General features: G+C 36.0%; 1 protein-coding gene across 24 annotated transcripts in view; it reads left to right on the top strand.

Annotated features, from left to right (window-relative positions):
* Positions 1-11,288, top strand: part of LOC144977366 (uncharacterized) — a 118,842-nt gene that overhangs the window by 81,050 nt on the left and 26,504 nt on the right. For all 24 annotated transcript variants that reach the window (XM_078922504.1, XM_078922502.1, XM_078922511.1 and 21 more), the window contains 8 exons: positions 4,083-4,325; positions 5,002-5,232; positions 5,637-5,867; positions 6,434-6,517; positions 7,722-7,889; positions 9,139-9,381; positions 9,932-10,015; positions 10,616-10,699. In XM_078922504.1, the coding sequence (XP_078778630.1) occupies positions 4,083-4,325; positions 5,002-5,232; positions 5,637-5,867; positions 6,434-6,517; positions 7,722-7,889; positions 9,139-9,381; positions 9,932-10,015; positions 10,616-10,699 (1,368 nt within the window). The remainder of the gene's footprint in view (positions 1-4,082; positions 4,326-5,001; positions 5,233-5,636; positions 5,868-6,433; positions 6,518-7,721; positions 7,890-9,138; positions 9,382-9,931; positions 10,016-10,615; positions 10,700-11,288) is intronic.

Here is an 11,288-nt window from a genome sequence, read left to right as displayed (position 1 = left end):
AAACAACATGTTTATGTTTACATAACACATATCATTTATCGACAGTTACATATCAAAGCACACCTTTTATAAAAGCATGTTCACCAAATGTTCAAGAAATCTTAATTTCTTAATTTCGCCATGGACTGATTGTTGATACTAAAAATAATCATTGGTATATTGCATTAGCGATTAAGATGTTTATTATTGTTCAGTGCCTTTGAATAATGAACAAAAATTGAATATGAACAGCTTCAAAACAAAAAAAAATAAATACCAATCATTGAAAGTTATGGGCCCCAAAACCCTGTCTCAGCCAACAATGAAAACAATAAAGACATGAATACATCACTTAAAAATCCCGATAGATGACATTTGGCAAGTCTCATCCACAAGTAAAAGGATGGAATTTCTATTTCAAAATTCCTATATATTTTAATGTTTTTATTTGGGTTTTTTTTTGTTAATGGCTGAACAAGAATTTTGACATTCCAAGATTCTATCCATTCCTTGCAGACATGACATGCCAAGCCAAATATTTCTCTGTCGCCTGTCTGGATTTTACAGGGTTGCCAATTTTCCGAATATGCACGGAATTCATTATATTATAAACCCTCAGTATATTTTATTATTGGAAAGAAGTAAGTACACAATGTCTTTTTTACTGGAGTTCAACACACAGAAAGGAGTCCGTCAATGTATTTGTCAAAAAAAAAGTTCAGTAAATTTTTGTCTCCTGAATTGGCACCCCTGATTTTATGTTATGTATTAATGTTTTTATTTTATTTTTGTTCTTGGCTGAGGAAGAGTTTTGACGTTCCGTGTTTTGGGTATTTTGTTCTTTATCAAAGCTATTGTGATAATCATTTTTTCTTTGTGTTCGTTACATTTTACAGTCCACATCTTGTAAAAGCTTACTTTCACATTGAATGCAGTCTTACCTCTGACTATAAGACTTTAACCAAAAACTAGAGGTGCCTAAATGAACCAATAAGATGGAGAGAAAGATAAGGGGAGTAAATGTGACTCATATATAAGGGAACAACACAAAACTAAGACATTTTGGCCTTTGGCCTTTTTTAAGTAAACACAAAATATATATACATATATATTTTGTGTTTACTTGCAAAAGGCCAAAGTCCGAAACGTCACTTGTTTCGTGTTGTTCCCTTATATATGAGTCACAATTACTCCTTTTATCTTTCTCTCCATCTTATTGGTTCATTTAGGCACTTTTAGTTTTTGGTTAAGTCATATAGTCCCTTTATCTTCCTCTCCATATGACTTTAAGTGTAGAAGGATCTTGCTACAATCCTTGTGTCTGTTTGGTCATGCTATTTTTTTTTTCAAGCCCGAATCCTGCTTGCTTTTTCTTGATTCTTTTTGGAGGAGGTGTTCTTAGTGAAATATTTCATGCAATGCAATGTTAAATGATGAACTGTTTTTGGATGCGAATCCAATCGTTTTTTGTTTTTTTTTGTTATTCCTTTACTACATGACCTTCGACCTTTATCCCTACATGGTCAATAGTCTGGTCTGGTTTGGAGTTTGAAGGTGGGAGTTATTGCCCTTTACTCTGTCACCTGAACAGAATGAGACTGAGACAACGAAAGGAATTTTTTTTTTTTATGATTGAAGAGGGGGGGGGGGAGAGAGAGAGAAGAGAGAGAGAGAGAGAGAGAGAGAGAGAGAGAGAGAGAGAGAGAGAGGGAGGAAGAGAGTTGTAGTTATAAAAGCCCTCAATTGCTTTATTTCCTTTTATTTTGATTTGATAGCAGGCATTTCCTCTCTGCCATCACCACCACCACTATCATCATCATCATCATCATCATCATTACCTTTACAATAGATATACAATTACCTTTTTAATCATCTCTCTCTTTCTCCCTCTCTCTCTCTCTCTCTCTCTCTCTCTTTCTCTCTTTCTCTCTCTCTCTCTCTCTCTCTCTCTCTCTCTCTCTCTCTCTCTCTCTCTCTCTCTCTCTCTCTCTCTCTCTGTCTCTCTCTCTTCTCACACACAAACTTGTGTGCATGCCTCCAACTTCTTTACGGAATTTAACATCGTCAAAGACTTCATGTTTTCACCTCAACAGTGCATGACGCATTGCATCAAAAGCACTTTACAGGAGCATCCATTCATTAACACCAAATGAAGTGAGTTGGAAAGTGCCAGAAGACAACAGAGAAGAAAAACTTTGCAGCAGCGATGGGGGCTAAACCCACGACCTTACTACCCTGGATAGCTCACACGGTAGAGTCACGAGTTGTACCAGTAAGGTCGCGGGTTTGAACCCCCATCGCCGCCGCGAAATTTTTATTCTCTGTTGTCTTCTGGCACTTTCTTGCTTACTTCATTTCTTGTTGTTAGCAACATAAGTGCCTGCTCCACTCACTTTTGTGAATTAAAAATTCATTAACACATTGACACACCGCATGATATTGCAATGTTCCAGTCTTGTTGCTTCACAGATTCATTGTCATTCCTTGTTCAATTAATTCAACGAGGACGTTTCTGTTTATAAGATATACTTTTTTTTTCTTTTCGTAAGTCCAATTGTCGACTTTGAAAAACAAAAAAAATTCTTTCTCGTAAATAAAATCCTAGTTGTCTTCCATGAAATGAAGTCTTTAGTGTCTTACTTAACCTTATGAGATTAATCTAGATATCAACCATTTTAAACGACTTGTTTGACTACAAGCCAGTAAAATACTCAGTATTAAAATTCATCCATATTATTATTATTTGATTCAATTGAATGGGAATTCATTATTTATTTACAGCTTAATATTGGTACATTTGAAAACAAATTAATGAATTTCCCTGAAAATAAATGAATAAATAATAATAATAATAATAATAATAATAATAATAATAATAATAATAATAATAATAATAATAATGCACAATTATATAGTGCCAACACCTCATGCAATATGAGCTCAAGGAGCTTTACAAGAATAGATAAATATATGTATATATATATATATATATATATATATATATATATATATATATATATATATATATATATATATTTATATTTATTAATACAGACGATTACATATTCAATATGTAAAATGCTATCGACATAGAAATACATTAAGAATTTTTTTTTAAATAAAGCAAAGAAATGATTTCTGAAGTAATATGTCTTTAACTTGCTTTTGAATGCCTCCAGGGATTCTGAATTTCTAATCTCAAAAGGAAATTTATTCCAAATGGAGGAGTCAGATGATGAAAAAGCTCTTTTACCTGCATTTAATTTGTTCTGGGGAGATAAAGCGTATGTTAGCTTTTGACGGACAAACTGTGAGCTTTAAATTGTTTTGAATCGGATTCTTGACTTCTTATGATTGCCATGCTGTGATGAAAATTATTTTTGAATCAATATGGTCTATAGAAGGTATGCAGTCCCACTCCATTGTTTTTTTGTCTTCTGTCGACAGCCATAGAAATAATCAGTTGTCACCAAATTCTCTCTAACAGACTTAAAGCCATTACGATTATACATATGATTAAATGTTATTTTGTCATGCAGAATTAGTAAACATGTATCGTCTATAGAGTATCAGACTGATACACAATGGCACATAATATGTCATTCAATATCAATCAATATTCTTACTCCATACGACTGATGAAGGATAAAACACGAAACATTTATTGTCCCTCACCTTTTTTTATGGTATTCAGTAACACACCAATGTTTAGATTGTACCAGGGATTTTTGTGTGTTGTGAATCTCACCAATTTCTACGTTTGTTTTAAGTTTTAAGGGGTGGGGGGGGGGGGGGGTCCCCGATAGCTCAGAGAGCACTCGCTTCACATGCAAAGGGACCGAGATCGTTCCCAGGTGCAGTCGAGATTTTTTTCTGACCCCCCAGTCCAGCAGTCTGTTAGATCTGGTGGAAAGTACTTTGCGATAGACTGGTGTCCTATCCAAAGGATAGCAAGCAATTGCTATTGTCCATTTCACGCTGTAGAAACCGGGATAAATTCCTGCTCCATGGGCCTAATGGCTCTGAAGGAATACTTTTCTTTTTTTTTTTAAAAAGTTTTAACATAGCCTTCACTAGTCTGCCTTCCCCTATTTTTATCTCAGGCCAAGAATCACATGAGATTGGTGGAGCAGTTGAAGTCAGACTTGCAGATCACCAAGAACTCTTCCAATGCGGAGATCACGCGTCTGCAGCAAGAGTTATCAGACTTGAGAGAGGACTTGGAGTCCACCAAGGAGGAACTGGCCGACAGCAGACGTAACGTAGCAGAACTCAAGTCGACCATCTCTGGTCTTGGAGATGACTTGAACAAATACAAACATCTACAAGACGAAAGTACTGCTGATGTAAGTACATTTTGTGTATGTGTTCATGTATGTGTGTGTGTGTGTGTGTCTCGGGGATGACTTGAACAAATACAATCACTACAAGATGAAAGTATTGCTGGTGTGAGTAAATTTTTTTGGGTGTGTGTACATGTGTGTGTATACGTGTGTGTGTGTGTGTGAGTGTGTTTGGCATGACTTAAACAAAATACAAACATCTACAAAACAAAAGTACTGCTGATGTGAGTACATTTCTGATCTGTGTATGTGTGTATCTAAGTGTGTGGGTGTCTCGGAGATGACTTGAACCAAATACAAACATCTACAAGCCAAAAGTACTGCTGATTTGAGTACATTTCTGTGTGTGTTTGTGTGTGGGTGTGGGTGTGTGTATTTGTGTGACTGAGTGTTTGTGTGGGGGTGTGTGTATGGCATCCTGAGATGCCAATGTCTAGACATTCCATGAAGGAATACAGATAATCCATCAAACAAGATATCTGATGTCAACAGATATCACCCATATTGTCACAGTGACCAAATTGGGGGCTGATTATCTTCCCCAGAAAAAAACCCAAAGTGCTAAAAGCGGGGCTTGAACCCAGTACTTTCTAGATGACAGTACAATGCCTTAACCACTGATTTAGATAATATAACAATATTCTAATATTCCTCTCTATGCTTCCTTTTCTATCTTCAGATTCACATGAAGAACGAACACCTCCAGGAACAAGAGGCCATTTTGTCCGAGACGCGACAGCAGCTCGTGATTGCTGAGAGTCAACTGGAGGTAGCCAATGAGAAAACAGACGCGTTGGAGTCTTCGGTGGCCGGTTTGAAGCAGAAGTACAGTCAGGCCAGCACCCAGATTGGCCATTTGGAGGCCACCGTCAACACGTTACAGGATAAGTTGACAGAGAGCAGAAGTCGGGTTAGTATTTGAGGATAGAAATTTTTTAAATATTTGTAAACTGCATTTTATCATGAATGTTTAGCTCAACATGAGTATCATTTTGTGTGGCTATTCAGTATTGTGGTATGACACTCACATTCGGTCTGGAAGGCCCAGAGTTTGAGTAACGCTCTGAAAAAAATGTTGTGTCTATCTTCAGTGTTGAAGCTGTACAGTATGGATGTGATTGGATTGTGATACAGAGCCATAATCTAACAACATCCCACACCACACAAATGCTGCATCTATTTTTATGTGTTGAATCTGTAACCAAGGATTGAATTGAACTGAATTGGATTAGAATAAATAGTCGAATATCCTCATAGAGATGAATAAAGGGAATTTTATTATACCAAGTTCTATAATTTATTTCTGGTTTTCAGGAGATTGACAAAGAACAGACAGTGGAACAGTTGAGGGCCGAGTTGGAAGGTCTGGACAGGGCTTACTCTGAAAGCAAAGAGGAACTGAGTAAATGTGAGGACATGATTCATCAGCTGACCACGGAGCTGGATTCCTCCCAGAAGGAGATTTGCTCCTCCCATAAACGGATCAAGGATCTGGAGGACACAGGCAGGGAGATTAGGGAGCAAATGCAAAACGCTCAACATCAGGTGCGTGGAAAGAACTGTCTGGTTTTGGGGTGGATAGCTTTTAAGTTGGTCTTTAGTTTTATGTCAAGGAAAATTTTCCTGAGAGTGAGTAAAGGTATTCATTTTTTAATTCATTTTTTAAAAACTAACAGTTAATTTAAAATGAGTCATCAATAGTGCTTAATGATCTGCACAAAAAGTGATGACACAATTCAATAAACTAAATTTTTAAACTCCACCCACAATATCGACTGGAAGAGATAGATGAACAAAGTGCATCTAGTTACATAAATGATTGACACTTTCAATTCAATTAATAAAGAATTCCTTGTTTTATAAATAGTTTTGGATGAGGCGTGTAATAATGATAAGATTTAATGACATATATTGAGCCAAAAACACTCCCCGTTTAAGCTTTTTACCAGACAACCTCATGAAAATCTTAAAATAAAACGTGTGGTTTAATCCTGTATTAAAATCTTATAATAAATAGTTTGTTTTGTAAGAATCTGAAAGAAATCAGTTATTCAATGTGCATCTTTCCATATTGGATCAATTGTTCTCTATCTTTCTATTTACAATTCAAGGCCCTTCAAAACGACGAAAGAGCTCACAATTTCGAAAATAAACTCTTGTCCTACCAAGGTGAACACAGCCATTCTGATAGGGAGGTAAGATTTATTTTTAAATATATATATTTTGATTGATTTGTACTGTTTTGTTTGATTTTAACTTTAGTTCTAAATTTAGTAAAACAGAAAAACGTTTCCAATAGCAACAGTAATAAACAAAAATGAATATAACAGCTTCTAAAAAAGAATAAAGAGCCTGAAATGGTCCGTATTCGTATTTTGTTCTTTTCTCTCTTTTTGTTTTTTTTGTTGAAGCTGTTGTATTCATTTTTGCTTATTACTTTGTACATTCCACAGCTTCTAGCAGCTTTGTATCACTTCAATAGGAAAAGTGAGAAATATTTTCCGTTACATTTATAACCGGTAGGACTTAGGGCCCTCAGGCCGGTTCTACACTCAGAGTTTAATATTTAGCTGAATAAACACAGAGTGCCATAAAGTTATCACATGCCATGAGAAACTGCCTCAAAATGTTGCTGTTGGCTAGGGACCCTTTGTAAATCACTTTGAGCATGTTGAGTGGATATTGCTCTTTATAAAAGCTCATTTTAAAAATCTTTTAATGATAATGTAATTGGAATGGATTCAAAACGAATGATCTGCTATTTTGTTGTCGTCAGTTTTAATGCTCTTAACCAATTTACTGCAGTACTAGGAAAGAGACATATTTAAAAATTTGGCCTGAAAACTTGATCGATTTAAATGACCCTCGCTCAGTTGGTAGAGCACTCGCTTCACAAGCAAAGGGACCGATGGTCGATCCTGGGTGCAGTTGGAAATTTTTTTACGACTCCCCTGTCCACCTAACAGTGATTGGGTAGCTGAGTCTGTTAGATTTGATGGAAAGTACTTTGCAATAGACTTGCGTCCTATCCAAAACCTAGCAAGCAATTGCTATTGTCCGTTTTATGCTATAGAAACCGGGATAAACTCTGGCTCCATGGGCCTAATGGCTCTGAAGGACTACTTTTAAATGACCCTCATCTTGGCAAAAACTCTGAAATCTAGGACCTCGAAGGTCCTCTTTAAAGTTCCAGGTTTGAGTTTTATTTGAAGGACGATTTTCCTGGCCTAATTTTTATTCCATGTCTTTCTAGAGTATCGCAGTTAACTAGTTGCAATAAATAGTTTATCTCACAAAACAAAGAATATTTATGGTAAATAAACATGGAAGAGTCACTGCCCATTGAAGAAATTGAATTGGTGCTTATGGCTTTTTAAAAATCCTCTTATTTATTGACAGTTCCTCCAGAAGGAAGAACAGATCAACTCCCTGGAGTACCAGCTGGAGGAGACAAAGAGTGACGTGGAGATGCGACAGTCCACCATTGACCAGATGAAGTCAGACCTGGCCATCTCGCAGTCTGACCTCACACAGGCCAGGGAGGACAAGAGTGCTGCTCTCAAAGAGGTTTGTAAAAAAGAAAAGTGACCGCTTCTCTCAGAGGATGTTGTGTTTTATTTGTAAGAATCAGCGATGAAATTTAATGTTAGCTTGAAAATAATCAACAAAAATCCCACATATAATCTGATTTATTTTATTTGTTGAATCGAAGAAGTCATTTAATTTTAGAGCGTCAAGCAGCAAAATTTTGGGACTTTTATCGAAAAACAATTCAATAGTATCAGACAAAAATAATATACCAACTTCAAAAATGAAACAAAATACCAAACACTGAACATTTCAGACTCAAAACCCTTCTTCAGCCAACAGCAAAAAAAAAAAAATCATCTTCTTCTTCTAGCTCATCCCGTATTTTTCAGGGTTGCCTTAATGAATGCCACATCTCCATGCATCTCGGTTCAGAGCATCATCTTCCTTCAGGCCCAGTTCTTTCTTATCGTCCTTTACCCTATCCAACCATCTAGTCTTTGGGTGTCCCTTTTTCCTCTTTCAACAACAAAAAACAATAATAACACGAAAACATTATTTAAAAACCAGATCGATGGCGGGGAATATTTCTCCATTACATTTTGCAGTCCACAGCTTTTGGCAGTTTAGTATCACTTTGTTTAGTATAGTTTAAGACAATGAGACAGTGGGCAGTGCAATGACATTTTAGAATGAAATATGACAGGAAAGGTAACATCGTGATGTGGTTGAATGTTTAAATTAGTATTCAGGATGTTCCAAATGTAGACATTTAGTACCTGATCACCTGCACATATTAATTGTAATTCTTGTTAGAGTTTGAATGGAGGGTCCCACATGAGACGTGATTTATATTAAATTTATCAAGGACAAGCTGTTATTTATGTTAAATTTATTAAGGACAAGATGTGATTTATGTTAAATTTATCAATGACAAGATGTGATTTATGTTAAATTTGTCAAAGGTGGGATGTGATTTATATGAAAAACAGAGAATAAATAAAGTTTTCTAAAATATTATAGATCCTAAAATCACAGATGGCTACCTTAAGATTTACAATTTTGATGAAAAATTTGAGTTACACTTTTACTCTTTTTTGGCCCAGGATTAAATAATTAGTATATTGTCAACAGCTAATCTGTATCTATTTTTTTAAATTCATGTAGCCCCCCCCCCCCCCCCCCCCCCCCCCCCCCCCCCCGTGGTGAAAAGTATTCTTTTTATTATTGATTTAAATCTTAAAGATAACTTTGTGTTCTCCCTCCCCCCTTCCTTCATTTCTCCCAGATTGACCGACTAGAACAACACAGTCAGCAGCTGCAACTGAATCTTGCCTCAGCCCATCAAAGACACAAGAGTGAGACGTGTCGATTTGAAGAGCAGGTGTCATCCTTGGAACGTCAGGTCTCCGAGACTCAGGCTTCACTGCGTAATGCCGAGTGTGAGATCAACAACAAGGAAGAGCAGATTAAACGGAACGAGGCAGAAATTGCTTCTTGTAGGGACGATATCAGAAGTAAAGTGGAAGAGGTTTGTCGAGTTCTGATTATAATTTGATTTTCTTCAATGTCACTGTGACCGCACAGTTCAGTTATGGGCAAAAAGCTTAATTTCATTTTCAATTAATTTTTATAAGTTTTCAGACCAAAGTTTAGCTTAAGTCTGTCATTTCTTATGATATTGGCAAAACCGGCATTTGCCTCTTAGTTCGTCAGATCTTTTTCATCTTCATCGTGATATAGCAAACTCTATTGGACAGAGAACCAATAACCTCTATGGGACAGAGAACCAATAACTTCTATGGGACAGAGAACCAATCTACATTTATAACAAGTATCTTAAAGGAAACACACATAACAAAACGCACACACAGACATAATGTCACAATTCTAGTAAATAAATCAGGACAATGTCTTCTTTTTCAGATCAAATCAATGCAGGGAATTCACCCTAATTTAATTCAATTCAATCAATTCAATATTTATCTATTGTCAGTATATGCTAACAATTTGATTTGGAAAATCTCAGACGTTCACGTACATTGTCAAATTTTTTATTTTTTTTAAATCACTCTTTCCAGATTGAACGATTGGAACGGTCCCTTCATGAAATAAGACTGGAGATGAACCAGACAAATGTGCAATGTAAACAATTGGAGAACGTGGTAAGCTGAATTTTCCTAAATTTCGTTTTGATATTTTGTTGTTTTTTTTTGTTTTTTTTCCTGAAGGCCTTCCTCAGAGGGTACCGGAAAGTTGTTTGAAATGAGAAATACAAGCAGTCCTTATTAGGCCTATGGAGACATAGTTAATCCTGATTTCAATAGCATGAAAAGAAAAGAGCAATTGCTTGCTACCCTTTGGATAGGACGTTAGTATAGTACTTTCCACTATATCATACATATCTAGCTACCCAATCACTTCTGGGTGGAAAGGGAGTTGCGGAAATACTCAACTTCACTTGAGACTGATCGCAGTTCCTTTGCATGTGCAGCTAGTGCTCTACCAACTGAGCTAATGGGACCCTCCCCCTCCCCTTCCACTACCATTAGCTGCCACAGTATTTATTTTTATTGTTATATCCCCTGAAAATGGGGTTGATGCTCAACATGTAAAACTAATATGAACTGAAAATGTCAGTGCTCTTTGTCATCTACTTTTCTCTGATCAAGCTCACCATAGCTTGATGATACAAACTGATCAGTCACCCTGTTTAGACTACAAACTAGAATATTGATGTCCTCAATGACCTTTTATTTCCCCAGATTGCAGAATTGAAGTCAGATGGTGAGAATCTACGAAAGGATCTCAATGAATCCAGGATGCAGTACAAGGACTGTGCCCAGGAGGTGAGAGGTCACAGTTCAAGGACAAACAGCTTCTTTGTTTGTCTTTTTTTCCCTTATTACTTTAATATTTTGTGATTTATCTTCTTTTTTCTTCTTTCTTTTCATTTCTTTCTTTCTTTCTTTCTTTCTTTCTTTTTTCTTCTAAATTTCTTCCTGTATTTTCCTTTATTTTTTTCTTTCATTTTCTCTTTCTTTATTTCCTTCTTTTTTTCTTTATTTCTTCATCTAATTTGCTGTGTAAAAAAGTAATTAAATGGACAGGTTTAAGAACAAAAATCGACCATCCCAAAATTGTTCCAAACTCTACTGTTCACCGTTTCTCTCACTGATTTCAAAGCTATCCAAGCCACTTCCAAGCCACATTTTTTTCACCACAACGTCAGCATTTGATGTAAAACGTTTTAAATCCAAATCCTTTTTTTATCATATACAAGTCAAAGTGACATTCAGCCGATGGAAGCTGTGGGATGTATAAAGTGATAAACAAAAATGAATATAAATAACTACTTCATAAAAGATCAAAATACCAAAAATGGAACATTTCGGGCTCAAAAACCTTCTTCAGCCAAAGACAAAAAAACCCAATAAA

The sequence above is a fragment of the Berghia stephanieae genome, chromosome 7, assembly GCF_034508935.2.
Source record: "Berghia stephanieae isolate SIO BIC M18660-M18661 chromosome 7, UCSD_Bste_1.3, whole genome shotgun sequence".
Classification (NCBI taxonomy): domain Eukaryota; kingdom Metazoa; phylum Mollusca; class Gastropoda; order Nudibranchia; family Aeolidiidae; genus Berghia; species Berghia stephanieae.
The sequence above is the reverse complement of the archived record's forward strand: the minus strand, read 5'-3'. Positions and strand labels throughout refer to the sequence as shown.